Source organism: Ramularia collo-cygni (assembly GCF_900074925.1).
Source record: "Ramularia collo-cygni strain URUG2 genome assembly, contig: RCC_scaffold03, whole genome shotgun sequence".
NCBI classification, from domain to species: domain Eukaryota; kingdom Fungi; phylum Ascomycota; class Dothideomycetes; order Mycosphaerellales; family Mycosphaerellaceae; genus Ramularia; species Ramularia collo-cygni.
The window spans coordinates 491,427-512,155 of NW_019716257.1; the positions used below are offsets into that span (position 1 = coordinate 491,427).

General features: G+C 51.5%; 9 protein-coding genes; 1 reads left to right on the forward strand and 8 right to left on the reverse strand.

Annotated features, from left to right (window-relative positions):
* Positions 1-637: 637 nt before the first annotated feature.
* RCC_02543 (uncharacterized protein) lies at positions 638-1,402 on the reverse strand (the record flags this gene model as incomplete). XM_023767833.1 has 2 exons in its annotated part: positions 638-1,146; positions 1,201-1,402. The coding sequence occupies 2 exons, from the start codon at positions 1,400-1,402 to the stop codon at positions 638-640; spliced, it is 711 nt and encodes a 236-aa protein (XP_023623601.1).
* A 687-nt stretch (positions 1,403-2,089) lies between these two features.
* Positions 2,090-2,747, reverse strand: RCC_02544 (uncharacterized protein; the record flags this gene model as incomplete). XM_023767834.1 has 2 exons in its annotated part: positions 2,090-2,655; positions 2,717-2,747. The coding sequence occupies 2 exons, from the start codon at positions 2,745-2,747 to the stop codon at positions 2,090-2,092; spliced, it is 597 nt and encodes a 198-aa protein (XP_023623602.1).
* A 3,738-nt stretch (positions 2,748-6,485) lies between these two features.
* Positions 6,486-8,063, reverse strand: RCC_02545 (probable RuvB-like helicase 1; the record flags this gene model as incomplete). XM_023767835.1 has 2 exons in its annotated part: positions 6,486-7,028; positions 7,080-8,063. 2 exons carry the CDS (start codon positions 8,061-8,063, stop codon positions 6,486-6,488), a joined length of 1,527 nt encoding a protein of 508 aa, XP_023623603.1.
* A 350-nt stretch (positions 8,064-8,413) lies between these two features.
* On the forward strand, positions 8,414-9,224 carry RCC_02546 (related to iron-sulfur cluster assembly accessory protein Isa1, putative; the record flags this gene model as incomplete). XM_023767836.1 has 2 exons in its annotated part: positions 8,414-9,131; positions 9,184-9,224. 2 exons carry the CDS (start codon positions 8,414-8,416, stop codon positions 9,222-9,224), a joined length of 759 nt encoding a protein of 252 aa, XP_023623604.1.
* Positions 9,225-9,386: 162 nt separating this feature from the next.
* On the reverse strand, positions 9,387-9,858 carry RCC_02547 (uncharacterized protein; the record flags this gene model as incomplete). XM_023767837.1 has 3 exons in its annotated part: positions 9,387-9,542; positions 9,612-9,722; positions 9,793-9,858. The coding sequence occupies 3 exons, from the start codon at positions 9,856-9,858 to the stop codon at positions 9,387-9,389; spliced, it is 333 nt and encodes a 110-aa protein (XP_023623605.1).
* A 606-nt stretch (positions 9,859-10,464) lies between these two features.
* RCC_02548 (related to laccase precursor) lies at positions 10,465-12,056 on the reverse strand (the record flags this gene model as incomplete). XM_023767838.1 has 2 exons in its annotated part: positions 10,465-11,960; positions 12,008-12,056. 2 exons carry the CDS (start codon positions 12,054-12,056, stop codon positions 10,465-10,467), a joined length of 1,545 nt encoding a protein of 514 aa, XP_023623606.1.
* Positions 12,057-13,624: 1,568 nt separating this feature from the next.
* On the reverse strand, positions 13,625-14,911 carry RCC_02549 (related to integral membrane protein PTH11; the record flags this gene model as incomplete). XM_023767839.1 has 3 exons in its annotated part: positions 13,625-14,506; positions 14,558-14,795; positions 14,844-14,911. 3 exons carry the CDS (start codon positions 14,909-14,911, stop codon positions 13,625-13,627), a joined length of 1,188 nt encoding a protein of 395 aa, XP_023623607.1.
* Positions 14,912-17,271: 2,360 nt separating this feature from the next.
* Positions 17,272-18,852, reverse strand: RCC_02550 (probable fructose-2,6-bisphosphate 2-phosphatase; the record flags this gene model as incomplete). XM_023767840.1 has 3 exons in its annotated part: positions 17,272-17,928; positions 17,993-18,579; positions 18,633-18,852. 3 exons carry the CDS (start codon positions 18,850-18,852, stop codon positions 17,272-17,274), a joined length of 1,464 nt encoding a protein of 487 aa, XP_023623608.1.
* A 566-nt stretch (positions 18,853-19,418) lies between these two features.
* RCC_02551 (uncharacterized protein) lies at positions 19,419-20,293 on the reverse strand (the record flags this gene model as incomplete). XM_023767841.1 has 2 exons in its annotated part: positions 19,419-19,859; positions 19,910-20,293. 2 exons carry the CDS (start codon positions 20,291-20,293, stop codon positions 19,419-19,421), a joined length of 825 nt encoding a protein of 274 aa, XP_023623609.1.
* Between the last annotated feature and the right edge of the window lie 436 nt (positions 20,294-20,729).

The window sequence follows — 20,729 nt, forward strand, 5'->3', positions numbered from 1 at the left end:
CCTCATCACCCACTGGATATTGACTTATCGCATCGGAGTCCATTTGGAATAGACCACTCTCTTGATGAAATCCATTCAGACCAGGCAAATCAAACTCTTTATCACATGCTCTCGAGCTGTCGACGCTATATATCATCGTAGTTTAGATGCAGTCCTTCTCGTCTATCACAGGCAATGTGTTGAGCGACACGATGAAGCTCCGTTGCGACTCCCTCGGCGAATCCCTCATTACCGCTTCGCTTGGCTATGCAACCCAAAGCTCTGGATTGTCGCTCACGGTTGATGGGTGTTTAGCTCTGTACCATGACAGCATGTGCGGCGTAGAGTCCTGACGCATGCTCAATAGCAGAGGAAGCAGTCTGAAAACACCATCGACGAAGCGTAAGCAAGCCCTCTGCCTTCCAAAGCATTGCCTACAACTCTGCTGCCCCTCCAACTCGTTCGTTCATACACTTTTGGTATTCATCAGGTCGTTCATCGTGCGTTTTCCTCGCTTTCCTTGTAGGAACGATAGCCAACCGGTTGACTTCTTCTCTTTCGCTTGATCGACTATCTCTTGGACGAGACCTCTGGCTCCGTCTGGCAGGACCCCGATCGGGCCAAGGACCTCCCTTCCGTCCTCATCGGCATCAAACAGTCATTGGGTGGGGAAGGGGAGATCTACCTYCACGAGATCTTGCTCTGGTGGGTAAGGCGATGAAGGTCCAATGTGCTGGCTGGTTTGCCGAGGTAGCTGCTGGAGCTGCGCTCCCATGTCTTCGTCGCGGACATGGTCCTGTGCCCGCGTAGCTTCTGGGTAGGCATGGTAACTGTCATCCTTGGGTTGCATGCGCGTCTCCGTGGCCACGTGTTTGCCCTGCAACCGTGCATGCATTTCAACTTCCCAGGAGCGGCGCTGTGCCTTCATATCTTCCTCGCAGACGCGACGGTGTCCCTCCATGGCTTCTTTATGAGTCTGACGCTGATGCTGCATATCTCGGTCTTTGCTATCCAGCTGCTCCCGCAATGTTGTCTCCCTGGCCTCGTGCAGCTGGTTCCATCTCGCTGCTTCCGTTTGCAGATTTTTCTCGTGGGCTTTACCAATCAACTCGATCCGCTCGTTCAAGGTCTTGACGTCCTGCCATAACTGGTTGATGGTCTCATTGGCTCCGGTAGGGATCGTCAGAATTCATCTTATTGCCAACGACGACGTACACTGACTCGTGACGACTCTCYGATCCCCCTTGACTGAGTTCAGCGCATCCATCAAAGCCGCATGTTCTTCGACGGTAATCTCGTCATGGACGGATGCGCTGGTGTGAGTGGCGCTGCTGCTCGGGCGGTCGAGAGACACAATCGAATGGTCCAAATGGCTGGCACGGACATGGGACTGGCGGCGTTTTTTCGGTGGAGGCTCAGCCATGTTGAGATTCAATGTTGTTGTTTGGTGTTGAATGTTCAGGGTGAGACGAAACGGGCTTGTGCTGGCGATCGCGCCCCGTTAAGGGACGATGTAAGATCACACAGAAGGCGGGCACGATGTTAGCGATAGCACCTTCAAAACTAGGTATTGATATACAAATTCGTCCATATCTTTGATTAAGTGGAAGCATTAAACGAGCCGAGCTCGCTCTTTCTTTGCCGTGGACAATGGGTAGTCTTGCTCATGTGAGCTTGATAGGGAGGAACGCCAAGGGATGTTATTCACGACAGCCAACTACTCGTTCTTAGTGTGTAAACTCTTGAACAACAATGCTGTGCAGCCTGTGCTGTATAGCAACTACCCATGCAGCCATGCAGCCATGCAGCTATGCAGCTATCAAACTGGATGGATTCACCTCTTAATTAAACCCATTCATTAAGCTAACCAGTCCAAATAAGCACACTGCGGGAGTTCGAGAAGCATGGCAAGTAGATTTCATGCTGCTATCTACGCGCTTGGTAAAGCCACCGCACATATCAGCATGCAAGACATCGAGCCAATAAAGGGCACTTCCTAGTGAGAGCAATCGTGGCAAAGCCATGTCTCCAGTCGCGAATGGCATGAACTGCTCCCATCACTCGCTAAAACTCTCCGGCCTGGGCAGACTAGTAAATAGTCATCGGTGTCTTATGTGGAGCTCCAACTGTACCACGGCTTCGTACTGTTTGAAGTCACCTTCTTGACTAGATTCTTGAAAGGGTCGTCACCCGTGGCCTGAGCCAGTATTGCTTTGTGGGCATTGTTAATCGTAAGCGTCGCAAAAGGCCATTCGAGACCAAGCGCAGCGACACGTTCCAGAGCCCGAATCTCGGCCCGGGCGATTGTGTCGCCCGCTGCACCCCATCGAAGCTTCCAAGCGCTTCGAATAAAGGCGGGAGGCGGCCTTGCGTAGCACCATGCCTCGGCACCCGTACGCGACCCTCCCGCACGGTTAATGAAGAGTTCCGATCTTAGCATGATCGACATGTTGTAGCAAGCTAGCGAGACCGTGTTGTTCGGGCACTGCATGACCCGCTCGGCCTCCTTGAAGCGCACGTGGTCAGGGGAGAGCCAGCTGGTGTCAAAGATGCAGAGAGCTGGAGTCTCTCTGACATCGAGGATTTTCCGGGACGGGATGTTTTCGTCCCTGTCCGCCTGCCGGTATGCATTGATCACTCGTTCATAATCAGCTTCGTCGGCGAGGTTCTCATCACCTGCGAAGCGACTGAAGCCGCCGGCAGGGGGTGGACGAGGGGAATCCTCGCGTAAACAGACCTGCTCCGCCCACAGCCAATTGTATCGGCATTTTCCATGTTCAAACTTGACCGGCCAGACATTTTCACGCTAGAATTGCTCTCTTGAGAGTACGGGGATCTGATACATCGAGTGCAGCGCTGTTTAGCATAGCTGACTAGAATCTCGGTGAGATCGCGAGATATAGCTAGGCGTCTGTTATTTTTTACCATGCGATGGGATTCGTATGTACATAAGCTTTATTGTACTTTACGTGAAAAGTCATTCACCTCATTTTTCGCCCCTCCTGCWCCTCCTTATCTGAATCTGCTCTTTATGCAAAATCGATATCTTATGCCTTTAGCTTAGGACAAAATAGCATATTACTATGAATTTCCAACGAGAGCGAACGCTTAGCATAGATATCCTGCCTCAAATCCGCCGACTTAGATTTACGCGTAGGTACATAGTTTTAGCGCATCGTGCTTTACCTTCGACGCCGCCTCTGTCTAGAGTTTCACTCCCTCTAGGATATACAGAGCTTAGACGGCGAGGGTAGAGCTAAGTAGCAAAGCGAATGTGCATTATAGTCGAAGCAGCAAGTTCGAATTTGAATATATCCTACAATTTATTTGAAAAAGAGATGTGGCGGGTAACCCCTGATTCCCGCACCTCGATCAGTCAGAATGCTAGCATCGTCCTTCCTTTCCTCATTTTCTTGCTGTGGAAGCGTTGATTCACGTAGCAGTGAATAGAGCGCGACACATACAGTTTTAATCCCTTAGCGTCTTGCTTGTCGCATGTGTCTTGAGAGACCATGAGGTTCCTCTTCGCGGACTCCACGACGCGAATCAGGAAACGGTTTTTGATCCATCGCATGACGCTTTCGGTGACCATGTCATCAGTCCAGCCCTAGAGTTGCAGGTCCTTTAGCACCGCAGGCAGGTAGAACTCTCGGTACTCCTTCTCGGTGCCTCGTGGGTCAACCAGCTCGTTGATGGCAAGTTTGATACTTGCTTTGAATGGCATCACTAGACCCCCGCAAACGTGTGACAATGCGGCAGGGGTACCGTCATCCACATCCATGCCTTCATCTATGATTTTATCGGGAGAAATCTTCGGGGGCATGCTGGCATGCAGGATTGTGCGTAATAGGGAGGAGACTGCCGGTCGAGCGGTGGGTCGGTGGCGTTTCCAGGTTGGTGATTGTTTGTGAGATGTTGAGGCTGGAATTGAATGTTGTTCAGGTAKTAAGGTACTCTAGGTTGGATAAGGTTCAAGGGCATAAATTCTAGGGTCCAACTGACTTCACTTCACCTGCTGTCAAATGTCCAATTCTGGCGATTATCACAAGGAGATGACGTAATATCTCCCATGTATCAAACCTTAATTCTCTACCGTACTTCAACCAGCACCATCAACTCAACACCAACACTAACACTTGACACTTCACCACTCACTTGAAGCACTCAGCGACCATCCCCATTACGAAAACCTGAGTAGCCCCATCCACCAAGAAGCTCATCCGGCTTGAAGTCATGAGTGCCAACACCGAGCCGATTCCAGTCTACATATGTGGATCAGATTGCAAGGTCATCGTCGGGCACAGCCCAGAGGGCTAGAAGGACATGAGTGTTAGAGTGAAGATGGCTTCTTTCACACTATTTTTACTAGGATGAAATTCGGACGTTAGTATTACCTTTCATCGTGCCTGGCTCCGGAAATGAGCAGAGCTGTCGATATGAGAAATCGTTAGAAAGAGCAGCGCCTTGAACTGCTCTCTCGGTCGATTAACGGGCTACTCTGCTAGTAGTAAGAATTCTAGCAGGTCTAGATTCGTCTAGCCTGCAGAGAGCGAGGCCTTTTGACATTGTGAGGATGACTGAGGATGTCTTGTTCCAACGAACAACCCCCATATCGACAGCTTTGGAAATGTGAGCCCACCCATGCTGAAAAAATCCAAACAGCCTGAACGGGCGTCATGCGATATGGCAGTATCCGTCGAGAATGTTGCAGCGCTAACGGTTCAAGTCTATCATTACCGTATCGTAGTCACAGTCTTTCTCCGTTTCTTCCAGTTCTCAGACCTTGATGTGGAAGCCGGAGACATGACATATCATAGCAGCTCCAAGAAGGACCGAGAGGGCAGCAAGCTTAAAGTAGAACATATTGGTTGATTCCCGGAAGTCTGTATGGGAGGCTGAGAGTTGTGTCGTCTGCAGATGTTTTCTGATGCTTGGGACAACTTCTCGGAGCCGTAGTAGAGAAAATGTCATTGAGCAGCAGAGGTTAAATTTTCACATGAAGCCTTGGCAAAGGCCGCCTCGTTATCTGCGTTTGAAAAGGTTTTAGACCCAGAGACCAATGATGTAACTTCGAAGCGTACACTGAGTACAATGCTGAGTATAGAGAGATCGCAAACGTTCGTCGCTTTGTTCTCTTCTAGAATAGAGGAACCGACCTAGGTTCCCATTTGCAATCTGTAGTTTAGCGCAACGCTTTGCTACTCACCGGCATTCCAAAGAAGATGTGCAATTCCATGACGCTGGCCGACTAATGCATACCTTGTTGTCCGCTCGATGCACTTGCAAAACAGAGATTCCCCATCTGCCCACGTCGCAAAAGGCAAGAACGCCTTACCATTCGAACTTCTCTGCTAAGATGAAGATCGGCCATGTACCTCTAAGCGACTGTAACTACTCATGTCGTCCTCCATGCTCTAACGATGTCAACCAGCTCCTACCCCATCTATTCCCTCAATCTCCAAGCAAGAATCTCCTACAAGTCAGCTTTTCCCTTCTACAACCACATTCCTAAGCAGAGGATCCACACCACCAGCCACCATGCAATCGTGATCGGCACCAAGCCCTTACTCCACCAATTTTTCGCAAAGAAAACATGCCACTATACGTACATCAGCTTCACTTCATTTCAAAGAACAGTCTCGATACTTACTATTACCGCGCCTACTATCATCACCGCGAGTGTAATACCGCAGTAGATTCTCCGCCACTGAGCGCGAGAATCCAGTTTCGTATGCTTCCTATCGCGAAGGAGTAGAAGCTCTCTGGTTCGAGATCTCTCGACGAGTTGATCGGGGGCTCTGGAGTCTCCCATTTTGATTGGGTGTTAATGATGGTTGTCGATGGTTGTATCTGATGATGGTCGTATCTGATGATGGTCGTAGCTGATGATTATCGAATGTTGTTTACGATGTTTGCTGTTGTTGTTGTTGCTGTAAGACGTGAAGAGGTTGGAAATGCTTCGAATAGGTAGGAGAAGCCCGGAGGCAAGCACCCTAGACGTGCTCTCTCTTGCAGGAAAGAATCAATGGAGAGATGTAACTACCTTCTCATGCTCGCAAAGACTGGCAGGCACATGTACATGTATATCTGATTTCACATCATAGAGGGTTAGGGGAGAATCTGTAGTACCTTATCATTCGATTATGTGATATAACCAAGAGAGGGAAGCATCTCCATGAATACATTATAGTTGATTTTCTGACAGAGCCAGGGTGATGGAGAGCCGAGGATTGCATGATAGTGTGAGAGCAGAGAAGCCAGCTCGACAAACTTATCCTTCGTTGCATCGAAAGGGAGTATTATGATCATAAGAGGGCGACCAACTTACATGATGTGGATAGTAAAAGTACATTGCGCTCATTTTATCGTTCTTTCGCCCTGCGCTACGAGCCATCTAAGCTCTCTCCTCTTACTGGTACAGCATTCTTCGCGTCACCTACTGAGCACTCCTCCCCAGACTCGAAGACCTGAACTCCTCCTTGAGTTCTCCTCGCTCAACCACCCATTCAAGAGATGAATTCTCCCGCCCTCTCCCTCAACTGCCCAGCACTCCTCCCCGCATCCCAAAACAGACTCTTAGCCTCCGCAACATCCTCCCCACTAACCACATTCCCTTCACTGCCTCTCGCTCGCGCCAGAATGCTAGCGGGCGCCAGAAGTTGCAAGGCATATCTCAGAGAGACCGTCTCGCCTTGTGTCGTCAACTCCTCCAAAGCTTCCGGAGAAAGTGTGGCGGAAACCTTGAGTGCTTGAGGGTTATCCGCTAGTTGAGGGGCTGTCGGTGATGCGAATTCGAGTTTGGCACGAGTTTGGATGATGGTGCGGATTTCTGTCGCGGTGTATGGATGAGTTGGGACGATGAGTAAACGGGCGAGGAGGTCTGATGGGATGCCATGGGCGGAGACGAGGCCGGGGTCGTTTGATTGGAGGCTTGCCGTGCCGCGGACTGTTGTTTGACCACGGTTTGAGGCGAGGATGACGATGGGTGAGATTGTGGATTCCAGAGCGCGATTGAGGTAGGTGAAGCATTCCAGGTCGAGCATGTTGACCTAGATTGAGCGTTAGTTGGGTATGGGAATGGTGGGGTGGAAGAAGCATACCTCGTCGATGAAGAGCACACCGGGAACCAACTCTGCTATTCCCTGGTCAATATACTTGTTGACGACCTTGTTGATCTCCCCTCTCAGCTTCTCGGTGATTTCAGTTTTGCGCGGCTTCATAAGCTGGCCCATCATGCTCATCACGTCCTGTCCACCTTGAGGTCTTGCATTGGCAACATCCAGATCGTGGAGGGTGACGTCCTGCACGATATCCTTCTTCTTGTGCACATCTCCTTTGGGGACGGGGACATACTCTTCCGCTTCGAGATCAAACTCTGTGGAAAAGGCATCCGAACGACCGACCCTCTTGACTGCCCCCGTGTTCGCCTCAATGTAGATGACATCTCCCAATCGCACCCTCTCTTTTTGAATGGCCTCGTAGATGCTCGGATCTAGTCTGAGCTTCTTGGTTCCCTTGCTACTCCGCAGGGTGATCATGAGATGTGAAATTGTGCGTCCGTATGCTCCCAGCGGATTCTCGCTCTCCTCCGGCGTCAATTCCACCACCTCTCCCTCATACACCTCCTTCCTCTCCTGCACCCTCAACCCAATGGCGCGTCGGAAGTTCTCCATCAAAGCCTCTGTCTTCTTGACCTCTGCACTGTACACCTCACTCCCTGTCATTGGACAAAACGGCACTTTGGTCCCCAACTCCTGACTGACGGCCAAAGCGAGCGCAGTCTTTCCCGTTCCCGGGCCTCCCGCGAGAAGGATGGCTTTGCCGGCCATCTTCTTCGCGCGAATCAAATCCACCACAACACCGCATGCCTCGCGCGCAGCGGTCTGCCCGACGAAACCTTGAGCGTTGGGGTCGGCATAACCATCTGATCGGAGGCCCAGACCACGGATATGTGAGTGAGCTGCGGTGCGGTTTTCTCTTGAGGATGATTGCTGCACTTCTGAGATTTGGACGGGTTTGCTGCCGGTTTGTGTAGGACCAGGGCCTGCTGGGGGTGGGGGGACAGTGGCGCCGTTGGTCGCCATGATGGAGATGGGCTGGTCAAATGAACGTGGAAGTGGAGGATGATGGAATGCGACGAGATCGATATTGCGAGGACTTTCAACACGTGAGATGATTTCAATGCTGTTTCTCGCGCAAAGCTGTTGGCACGCGCGAAAGGCAGGCGCGCCGGTCGGGATCTGCCGAAGTCTCCCCGGTAAGCGAGCCCTTTGACCAATAGCGCAAAGCTTATACATGATTCGTTCTTGCCGAGCTGCCCTTCGTCATTCTCATCTCCATCTATCCACCAAAGCACGACACCACCTGCGATTCAACCACCTCACCGTCCCCCTCCTCCCCGCCTCATCCACCACTCCCATACTTACAGGATAATATGGCCACCTTTCGCACCTCTGCGCCTTCTCTGGCGACTATATTCCGCTTCACCGCCCAACCAGCCGCCACTCGAAGATGCGCGCAGTGTCTCAAAGCCCAACGCTGTCCCTTTTCCTCCTTCAAACCAAAGTTTCAGTCCTCCAAGCGTCCACTCATGACTGAATCCGCCTACCGACCTCCAACGCTCGAATCAGAAGCGCCGATATTGCCACCAAAGAATGCTGGGACTCCCGAGACGAGCATTTCCTCACAAACTACTTGGCCACCGGCTACTCCGTGGCAAAGTAAAGACGCCGCATCGAATGTCAGCATCAGAGAGGAGGAAGCACAGAAGAGCAAGGCAACTGCTGCGACTTCAACAACAACAACATCATCATCATCCACAACAGCGACCAAGACTCCAGCAAAGAAGAGCAAGCTCCGCGCGAGAAAAGCTCCCATAACCCTCACTCCTGTAGCCGTCTCTCAACTACACGCCCTCTTCGATGCACCAGACAGCAAACTCATCCGAATCGGAGTTAAGAACAGAGGGTGCAGTGGGTTGGCCTATCATCTGGAGTATGTCGACAAGCCGGGTGCTTTTGATGAGACGGTCGAGCAGGATGGCGTCAAGGTGTTGATTGACAGCAAGGCGCTGTTCAGCATTATTGGGAGTGAGATGGATTGGTTGGAGGATAAATTGAGTGCAAGATTCATCTTCAGGAATCCCAACATCAGTGAGTACTTGCCCATCATCATCAAGGAGATTGTCACTGACATTTGTCACAGCGGAACAATGTGGGTGTGGAGAGTCTTTCAGCATCTCATAGACACCGCGACGGGAAGGAAGGATGGCATTACAGAGAGAGACAAATTTATTCATGCGGCGTTCAAGCGTTTGTGCATAGACTTGCCGGCTGCTAGACAGCTAAGCACCATTATCRTCTTGAAAATGAATGAGATGTGCATCACACCCAATCCCATTATGATCCTCAAAACTTGCCACTCTCAAAATCCATCACGCGCACCTGCTCCACCACCCCATCCAAACTCGCCACAAAAGCCAAATGTGCAGGATCTCGCTGGAGATAATACGTCCTATCCTCTTCACTTTGAAACTCACTAATAAAAGCATGTGTGAGTCCTCCCTGTGAACAATCAGTCAACCTATTCAACCATCATGGTATGTTTTTTGGTAGCGAAAGGGTATCACGAACCTGGAGTCCTTCAGGCGAAGTATCTTTCCCTCCCCCATAGGATTTGACGTAGGGTTGTTGGGATTCTGGATGTAGACATTTTTGTGAGAGGGAGAGCATGTTGGTGCAGATCTATTTTTTGATGAGAAGGATGTTTAGTATTGCTTAGGTGGTTGGTTGGTTGTGGATGGAGGAGACGTACGTTGTGGATTTGAGTCGTGGAGATTGAGGGTTTGAATTGGAACATTACGATGTGGAGGATGGACATTTTCGCAGGGTGGGTTGTGGGGAGGAGTTTTGTTGAGGTGTGAGGATGGACGATCGATGGTAGTTGTTGTTGCGGGGTGTGTTGATGTCGTCGCTGATGTGAATGGGAGTGGAGTGGGGGTTGGGGTGGAAGAACAAACACCCGATGAGAAGGAAGAAACCCCGTCCTTATGTCCTTCACTTCATCGATTGTTACACGCAATTTCTCTCTTGATCTGACATATATAGTCCTCTGCGGAGATAAACCAATACTTTCTTCTACGACGAAGGAAATGCAATGAGGAGAAATCCTCAGATTGATGACACTCGGTAGACTTCATCCCCAGGCGATTTCACAGGACAGAAACAATAACAAGAGAATAAAGGACGATAGACTTGGAATGAATGTTGTTGTCGTTAATTTATATAGGTAGGGTATTCAACGATTGACTCAGAAAAGTCCCAACGCCTTCTTGCTTCAAGCAATAAACGCCTTCCATGCATGCAAAGTAAAACGTCTGCACTGCRGCGTGAAACGCCAAAATGACAAAAACACCCTCAAGCAAAAGCTACAAAGGGTGTAAAAAGAAAGAAAGAAAGAATCAAGTAACCCAGAGATGCGTCCTCACTACGACCCAGCATCAATCTGATCCACCACATTCTCCCTTGAATACTCGTCCCAAGCCGAACAAGTCGCCGCCCTCTCGCCCTCTGGAATCGTGGGGATATTGTCAGGCTGCATGATGAAATTCATCGCCAACCCCCCGGACAAATGCCATGCAACGTGGCAGTGAAAAGGCCACACTCCCGGGTTGTCGTTCTCAAACTGCAATGCCGCCCAGCCTAGTTGCGGCACCATCTGCGTGTCTCTCCGCATGGGATTGGTGGGATTGCGGGTGGTGCCATCCCAGACCGTGCCTTCTTGTCCCTCATTCAAGACGTAGAAGTTGTGGCCGTGGAGATGGAAAGGGTGGTAGAATGGGGTGGCGTTGGTGATGTTGACGATGATGGTGGCGTTGTTGGCGAGGTTGRGGGTGTGCCATTGCGGTTCATCTKGGAAGGAGGTGCGACCTTCTACCGCTTCGTAGAGGAGTGGGACGTTGAAGTTGGCACGGTAGGTTTGGGAGTTGAGTTGCCATTCCATGTTTCCTGTGGAGTTTTTGATCAATGCGATGGTGAGGTCGAGGTGGTAGACTCCCTCGCTACTGGGAGTGATGGAGTATTCTGGCTCAACAGCGTCAATGGCGAGGGTATCGCAAGAATTGTCCGTCACCGTGCTTGTGGTGGTGGGATCGAGAGTTGTATCGGCTCCTTCGTAGTAGACGATAGCTTGGATCTCTCCTTGGTCGGAGCCACCACAAACGTCGGCACCAGGAGCGGAGGTGCGCATCCAGAATTTGTCCGCGCTGTCGTTGTCGGCTGTCACGAGAACATCGGCACGCTGACCAACGCCAAGTGTCACAACATCGGTGGTATGAGGGGTTGTGGGGACAAAGTCGTAGGATATGACTGTCATCTGGTGGCCATCGATGGAGAACTTCTGCACACCATCGGCGCCGACATTCATCAATCGCAATCTGTGCGTCTTTCCAGGCTGGAACTTGAACTTTGCCAGTTCCGCATTGTCAACACAGGTCCAGGTAACGTTGGCAGGAACGAAGCTGGCAGCATACTCGGTACGCTCATTCGAAATTGTCGGGGGTAGCGAGCAGTCAAACCGACCACGGCCGTTGATGAGCAAGCTGTCGCTTGTTGGTGGAATGACCGACATGTCCGTCCCGACTGCGTCCGCGACAATGCTGAAGTATGGCAGATGATACCAATCAGTGAGCATGACAGGGCCAACGTCAATGTCATAAGGCAGCGAAGTCGGTCCGTGGACGACAATAGGCCCCAAAATACCCGCGGTGTATTGAGCAGAGTAATGAGCGTGCCACCAAGAGCTTCCATGGAGTTGTGCTTGGAATCTGTAGGTATGCGTCTTCGATGGTGCAATCGGACATTGCCCGATAGAGGGAACGCCATCGGCCCAGTTGGTTCCCCTTTGAAGGAATCCGTGCCAATGAATGGCTGTGCCTTCAAAGGGATACTCAATGTTGTTGGTCACTGTCACTTCAATCCAATCTGTAAAGGATTAGCGATAATCAAGAACATCATGTTGAAATACGCACCTCCCCAGTTTGCCTCAATCATCGGACCTGGAAACTGATTGTTGACCATCATGACTTGTCGAGTGACACCATCAGGCGAGATTTCCCCACGAGTGACGGAGAAGTCGTATCTGCGAGTCACTCCTGTATTGGGGATATCCGCATCGTTGACCGCGTCGGCGCTTTGTACTGTGCGATCACCCCAGGGAGGAGTGTCGAATTGTCTCTTCCCCAGAGGATCCGGTGTGAAGCCTGCTCCTCCCGGTATGCTCCCCGGTGCAGGCGTATCCACTTCCACACCCGGTAACCATTGTGGCAAAGGCGGTTGGCAGAGAGTCCCTAGTATGCTATCTCCGACTTGTTGCTGATTTGTCAGTGGACTACTGGGTAAATCACAGTCAGGTAGTAGCCCGGTCCATTGAGGTGTCCACCCTGGTGCTGTCGGTGTGGCTGGCCATCCAGATGGGTCAGAATTTGTAGGTGGGGCAGAGCAAGCTCCTGCTGGAAGTGAACACGCCGTGACCGTCACGTCAACTGTCGCCCAGACAGACAGTGTACTTATTGCTGTTCCTGGTACATCAGGCACCTGTGTCTGTGGAGTTACTGGTGATGTCGCTGAGGGCTGCATGTCAATCGGTGCGCCATTCTCGGAGTTCCATAATGTCGTCGCTGAAGGTATCGATTGCCAAGTCGTATCGCTAGAGACGGGTGATGAAATCTGTGCAGATACAGCGTTGGCTGCGAGCGCAACGGCAGCAGAGATTGATTGACGCATCTTCTCCCGTGTTTGAACTTGAGGAGAGGACAACAAGAGACAAGAAATGGAATGTGAAGAGAGGATTGAGATTGACCAGAAATGTTCAGCGTACCTGTATATCAACTCATGTTCAACCTCGTGAGCCCTGCCAGCCGCCTGTTGAAATGGAGTGGCAGTACAAACCAGCCGCTTGCGTATATACATTACGCTGAAAAGCCGCTGCGAAAGAGCTGTTGACGGGGGTGGGTAGCCGTTGTGCCAGAACTTGGTACTGTACCTGAGCAACGGCTGTCTGGCTTGACAACTCGGACGAATGTTCTTGACAACAACACGGCAAGCAAGCAAGCATTATCAAACTGAATTGAAAAACATCTCGAGCGCTCTGTTCGTGATGATGAGTTTTTGTGGTGGTGTTGTCTCTTTCGGTGCTGGATCAACTCATTTTGCTTGATTCTTGAGCATCGTCCGAAGCCTGGCAAATTTGCAGGCTGGCTGCCACCCGTTCTCAACGGGGACACGTGCRGTTCCTTCCCAACTCCAGCCGCCGATCTTCTCGCCGCATCACTTGCTTMAAACCCTGATGCATCAGCACTTCATGATAGACAGGGTCTGAACGATGATCTACATGCTCTGAGCACTGTCAGCGACAAAGGGTGCACTGCTGCTCCATGCGAGAAGCTGCGCTGCCGACGTCAGGTTCCATCTCAACCAGCCACAGGATATGGTGGCGACTTCTTCATGAATGTTGGCCATGGTCCCTGTCAGATCTCAAAGCCAGGTATTCACCTGCCGCCTTTCAAGGCATGCAATGGAATGTTTCGTCGATTCGTGGGGTATCGTACTGTTCGTCATCTGTCGTCTATTGACTCCTGCTTTCATCCTCACACAAATGAGCCCGCAGACCAGCTGGGACCGTTCAATGAAGCAGGGGTGGCGCTGTATGTAGTTGCCGAGCTCGAATCTCGGCGTGGCGTGAGGTGTGCACGGGGCTCTGTATGTGTAGCATCCCGTTGATGTGATCCAGGACGGTCCGTGACACGCAGCGCTTCCTCGAATGATAAGCTGTGCCCTTTGCGATCGTCGACGGATTCTTTCGAAGACACCCGTTGTAAAGGCTCGCTGCCATCCTTTTCGTCTTGCAGAGGCCACTCTGTAATGAACCCGGGCATCTCACATCCCCTCGGTGCGCTTGCCTGCTGACGAGAGACATTTAGTCCCGTCGCTACCCTCGTCGTTCCCTTCTTGGTTCCTCCAATAACCGAGCTAAATCCCCCCACTCGCCTCCAGAAGTTCCAGACAAATGGCAGGTTGGCGACCAAAAGAGCAGTTGAGCTTTCCCTGACATACCAGAAACTCCACAGCGATCCGAAAGGCTGGGTGAAGGAGTACACCTTGTTGAGAATCGCGRCCAAAATGACAAATATTCCAAGGGAGAACACCAATATAAGAGGATACTTCTTCTGCCATGGCAGATTCAGGCGGAGGAACATGGGCAAACCAACAGCCAACATGATGACGTCTGAAGTCAAATTGAAGGTCGTGTTCATAATGAGGTGATTCGTCGCTGCGTTGCATTGGACGTTCGGTGTTGGAACCGCCCAGTAGTCGTGGAAAGGTCGGCACCAGACTCCAAAGTAGAGAATCTCCATGACGGCAAAGGAAATGACGACATAACCGAGGAGTACTCTGATGGCTATGTTCTCCCATCGCAGCGTTGTCAAGCGCAAGTAAAGAATCAGCAGGCAGCACTTTGCTCCCCATACCTATCACTACAATCAGTATGCAGTCAAGTCTTGGCACTCAACTGTACAAACCGTTACACATTGACATTGTTCCACCACCAGGACGAGCTTGCTTCCGTATGCGCGTCGAGCAATGTCCTCCGGTGTGAGAGAGTCCATGTCGAAACCCGGTGGAAGTAAATTACTGCTACTGTCCCGCACAATGTTGATGGCGACAATAAAGACAGTGTAGAAGCACAGTACTGCCACCATTCCATAATCATCCGATTGAAAGCCTTTGAAGGAACCAAAAACCATTCGCCGTGAGATACTGGCAGCCCATTAGCTTCATCCTGCCGCCTTGAAGGAATGTGCTCACAATCTGCTTAGTGCCACCAAGATCACAATTGCCCACCAGATCCAGCTCTCAGTAATGAGCGGCGTCATGGCGAGAGCAGTCTTGGTCTTTCAAGGGTATTCCTGTGGAGTCGCGGTGTTGCTTCTCGCACGCTGCCACGTCGGCATGGTCCTGGGGCACACGGTATCCTTCTCTCCACTGGCCTGCGATGGAAGTTCCGCCTTGTGTAATGAATGTCAGCGGTACCGCGAGGAAGTGAAGTCGAGTCGAGGAAATCGGAAACACGGCGCACGAAGCGAAGAGAAGACCTGAAGAGGGCGACACTCGAATGAGCGAAGGATCCCGCATTTAGCCCCAATCCGAGTCCGCGTCCACTTCCAGCGCAAGCGATGAGGCTGACGCTATCACAGTAGCGCCCTCACCATGGCTCCGAAAGTTAATCAATGCTGTGCCACCGGGGACTTCAGGATTGCTATACTCTTGCACTGCCACCGCGAGGAGCGGTGCTCAGACATGCTTTAATGGCGCAATTGGTTGTCGCCTGCGATCTCGCAAGCATGCTGACTCTTGGAAAGAGCGTTGTGAGGAGAGTTTGCGAACCGTGATCGAGCGGAAACAGAAATGGAACGATCGCCGCTGGGATCAACCTTCGCGCCAATATGCACGTGGTTCGGCGGGTCCGTGTGGCGTCTGGCAACGTCCACTTCCGTCCAGCGCAGCGGCCCACAATCTAGATTCAGTCGTCACACCTGTCATCATGTGCCCATGGAGTGCTGTCAAATGCATCAAGTGTCATCTTCTGGAATGCGATTGATGTGAATGGATGGGACGAAACGAAGCGATGAACACCATCGAACACGCCAAAGTTACCGAGCCCTCGTCGAAATTGGTCTCGCCAAAACTACTAAGTTAGCCCCCCACTCACACATCCCGCGAATCGACCCCACAGCCAACATCATCGGCCTTATTCATATCAACGAAAAGTCGAGCTATCTCCGACATTTTGGCGGAACCTCAAGTTCACCAACCAAAAGCTGCCCCCGTGGTCCGATTAGTTTGTCACCGAGATCGTGAAGGATGTACTGCAGTCTGAAACTCGCCGTACAAGACTGCCATATTGCATACCCTTGCAACCTCTCCGGGCATTGGACTGTAATTAAGCTCACTTGGCTCGACTCCAAGCATGTTTAGCTGCACTATCCCATAAACACTTCTCCAGAAGACAGAGACTCATACGATATACCCTGAATCTTCAGAACCTGGCAGCGTTTCCAACCATTGTGGGACCTTCTCTGTAGGTCCCATCGATCCGGCAACACGTGGCGCCTTGGATATGACCTCTTCGGTCTTTCGTGTTTTCCGTGATGATGTAGTGACTTCCTTCCTGGACCGTCTGTGCGACCTGCTAGCTGTTGTTGAAGTTTCCTTGCCTATGGCTGAAGATCCCGTCGATTCTGCGGTCGTATGATTGATCTCGGCTGTCTTCGTTGCCCCAGTCTCGACACGCTCCCCCGAGCTGATACTCTTGCTCGAAACGTGACCAACCTCCGCAGAGCTTCGTCCAGACCTGGGCTTGGCTTCTCTGCGGCTTCCACTCGATGTAGATTCCACTCTCTGCGCAGCTCCGACACACTCTGAAGAGCCGTAGCTAGCTTCTCCTCGTGGAGAAGCCGCGTGAGTCGACGCTCTACCACTCCGCCGCTTACGACTCCGCCGACTTGAATCCGTGCTGGTTGTTGGCGAGTCGCTCTTCCGCGTGGCACTGGACGAACCTCCTGCACCAATTTCGGCCTCCTCCAAACGAGACAGCCTTTCAATCTCTGACTCCGCCTCAGCAACACGCGCCGAGAATCCCGCATACATGTGACAAAGCAGTTTAAAGTCTTTGCCATCACCYGCAGTAGTGCTCGCAGCCTTGTATGCCTTCCAAAGCACAAGCAGACAACATCTGCTCTTCGCCCCATCACTTCCTTCTCGAACATCTTTGCTTCCTTCACTGCTTCCTCCACGCAACTCCACACGTGACACCATTTCCGACTCCACTTCCACAAGCCATTTCTTGGTAATGTCCCTCGCTCGCTGCAAGGTTTCGATGCTCTCTCCTGTATGGCCTGGATCTATGCGGGCGGCTGTCCAGGAGAGTGCCGCGATTTCTCGTAGTCTCAGTGGGGATTCTGTCATTGCTGGTGTTGTCAGTTTGTCGAATGATGTAAAAGCCTACCCATTTGTCAACATCGGCGCACCAAAAGAGTGAATGATACAAACAGCGAAGTCGGCACGATGATGGCATCACGAGGCGTCTGGAACAAGTGAGAAGTAGAAGCCTCGGTCGAGTGATTTGTGGTATACCTATTCTTCATGTGAATGACTTCATGTGAATGCTCGTTCTGGCTTGCGCGCTGCGCGAGTGCCTCGATAACGGCATCAGCCCACCCTATCAACAATCTGCTCATACTTTCGTCTCTCCAGTAATCTGAGGGGATCCGCGCTTGCTTGCCTCCGTCTCCGAATGAACAGCCTTGCTTCCCTTCTCGCGCCACGTGCTCACAGCTGGGATGTCTGCATAAAGGCGCTCCTCCTCGGTCTTGTAGGCTCTTGGAGTCAGTCTAATCAAGGTGTGCAGCGGTACTTCCATCCACGGCGACTTCTCTTGTGAGGATCCCATAAAGTAGGCGTAGATACATCGTAGTACGGCTTGGTGGGTGACAATGAGTATGTTTTCTGAGCGTTCAAGCTCCATGATAATGGGTTCAAGTCGAATAACGACATCCCGATAGCTCTCTCCGCCAAGATAGCGATAGTTGTACTTGTCTTCGTCGCGGGCTTTGAAGTCCTGTGGATACTTTGCTTCGATCTCTGCGTAGGTAAGTCCATCGCAAACACCCGAATCCAGCTCGTCCAAGGCTTTCCAGCTGAGCTTCTCGTACGGCAAGTGACGGGCGGTCTGAGCTGTACGTTTCAAGGTAGAGGTCCACACTGTGAGTGGCAGATCACCAGCAGATCTCTTCACCAGTCCAGGCAATGATTTGGCATACTCCTGCCCACGAGAAGACAAATCTGCGTCACCGCCGATCTGTCCACTCAAGTTGTACATTGATTCACCATGCTGCAAAGCTTTCATCAGCAAATTTGTCCCAAAAGCACAGTATGCACAATCCGAAGAGACTTACTCGGCTGACCCAAATCGATCGCGGCTTGATGTGGAGGTTCATCAGGTAGTACACCACCCGCGATTGAAGGTAGTCTTGTATCCGGTTGATGATGACTTGTGACCCGACGTCGATAATCTTGCAGTAGGTCATGTCCGATTCGTCCTCATCCAGAGTCTCGTACACCGCCTCGTACATCTTGATCMGCTGTCGAAAATCCTGTGCCGCCTCTTCTGGATCCTGGCCCTGGTAGTCCGGGCTTGTGGTCTTGACTTCAAGAATGTTACTCATAATAAGATCCTCGTCATCGCACTTGCTCTCAACAAACAGCGTCTCGATGCCTTCTGCGTCGCACCGCTCCTTGATCCAGCGTCTCCGGGCCTTGGTACTATTCGTGGCATCCAGGATGGCGATGAGATTGTTGGGCTTGCGAAACCAATTGCACATGTCGGCAACGGCGGCTTCCGCTGCAGCTCTGCGTAATCGCTCGCCTTCCTTGTTGGAGGTGTCGAAGAACGAGGCTTGTGGTTGCGGTGTGTTTGTGCGACGATAATTGCCAACATTGAAGCACTTGGCTGTGATACTCAGCCAGCCCAGGTAACGTACAACTATGACGCCCGTCAGTTCCTGCTCTGTAGCAGCAAATGAGCGTGCAACATACCTTTTTGTGCTATCAAACTCTTGCCCCGGGCTGGCAGACCGACCATAACCACGCATATCCGCGTATCCTCAACCTGTACTCCCACCCCATTCGTCTTGGAGTTTCCCCCAGCCGAATTTCCCCTCGTCCGCATTGATGGTCTCATAAAATCCGCCGGCGTGGCCTTGGTCAGCTCCGGACGATATTGCTCGACCGGTTTCGACTCCGCTTCTTCTGCCATGATGGCGGTGGTGTATGAGCTTGCGGATAGCCCAGTCGGGGTGTTGGGCAATTGAAGACTTTGATGTAATCCGAAATGCTCCAGTGAAGCGATTGCCGGCGTTTATGGAGGGGTCGTTGGTGGGATGTCTGCTCCGTCTGATTTGTTCTTTTCCACTTCACAGGGCCCGTTCCAGCACCAGCTGCCGAGTCTTTCGGTGTCTTGAGAATGCTGCGGTGTGTCACGCAATTTGAACACGAGCAGCGAATATCAATGCAGGTGCAAAAGTGAAAGTCGCCGTCCGCGGCAAGAAGTTGTGCGCGGAGCGAAGTCCAGCCCACGGGCCACCATGGAACTAGCCGAGGGCGATCATGCACGAGGAGCCGGCGGAACACGGAAGACCGTCTTCACCTTTCTCTGCCATTGAAAGAGAGCAGCATCCATCCCAAGATGACGACACAAAGACAGATCGATGGTAGGTAAAATTGGATTTTATTCCGGCCTTCATTTACTAGATCTCATACAGCGTGTTCCTCGTTAATTGATTGGCCTTCAGCCCGGCCAATCATGGACTGATTATTTCAGCATCATATCTCCATCAGGGGTGCTGGACAAACACCAACCCTGGCAACCTCCTTGGTGCCTCCGAAGAGCGGTTGTCGCTCATTTCCCTCCTCGTCGCTGTCCTCGATCGCCTCTTCGTACTCAATGCTGACCGGACCGCTGCTGTCACTTTCCTCATAGACTGTCTGCATGTGGCGGAACAGATTGTTTGCAGCGGCGATCTCAGTATCTCGAGCAAGCATTTCGAATTCAATCTCCAGTAGCGGCACTTCAGCTAGCCCGTATCCTTCGACTTTCAGGAGGATCGAGTCTTCGAGATGGCTGCGCTTCGAGAAATCCAAGACAACGTGTGTTACCGATGGGTTGTCTCCCAGCCGCTTCTCAAATCTGTGTACCACGATCTCGTTGATCGCCTCGAGAGAAATTGGTGTTGGGACTATGATCTCATAGTCGTTGCATATGCGCTATACCTTGTAAGCATCTTGTTCAACATAGGGGGTCTCAGTCAACTCACTATGATAGCCGCAATAGCAGCCAATTCAGTGACGGTGGCGTGATGGCGCTTGTCGCCATCTCTGTCCAAAGTAGAGCGTTCTGATGGCGGGCTCTTGGAGTGGAATTCGAGTACTTGCTGGATATTCGATCGCACAATACTGCTGATGGATTTCGCAACGGGTATAGGCTGGGCTCCGCCATCGCGCTTGACGCGAGTTTGCTTTACACGCAGCTTCGTTGTCTCTTTCGCTCCAGGCTTCGGTGTACCTTCCAACGGTACAGACTCCTGTACAGATGCAGAGCCAGAGCTCTCTGCAGCGGAGATGTTGACTTCCTCTTTAGTCTTCTGTCTCTTCACCTTCGGGGGAGGCGAACTGGCCGAAGGACTCTTGCGTTTCGCCATCTTTCGTGAACAGTTGTATTGCGGTATGGTTCGATGGCGTGTGTTGCTGGGTTGAGAACAAAGAAGAGTCGAATGCAGCAGAAGGATGTACATGCGGACAAGGGAGTTAACAGTTTTCTTGCCATTGTTGACAATTTTTCAAGACTAAAATGACAATAGGGAAGAAAATGAGATTCGATGAATTGGGTCTGAAGAGCTTCACTGTATGCTTGAGGAACGCCAATGCGCAGATTTGAAGAGGAGACGGGATATCGAAGCTTTGTGTTTCCATAAGAGAGTGCCCGTGTCTCAACTGTAGAAGTCGACTCGAGGCCAGTAGCCGGTCATCGTCATAATGTACGAACTCGTAATCTATCCTTTGCGAGGAGGTCGAGATGAAGGTGGGAAGAGTCGTCTCACATGCGGCGTTGATTTCTCACCAATCAATATTCATGCG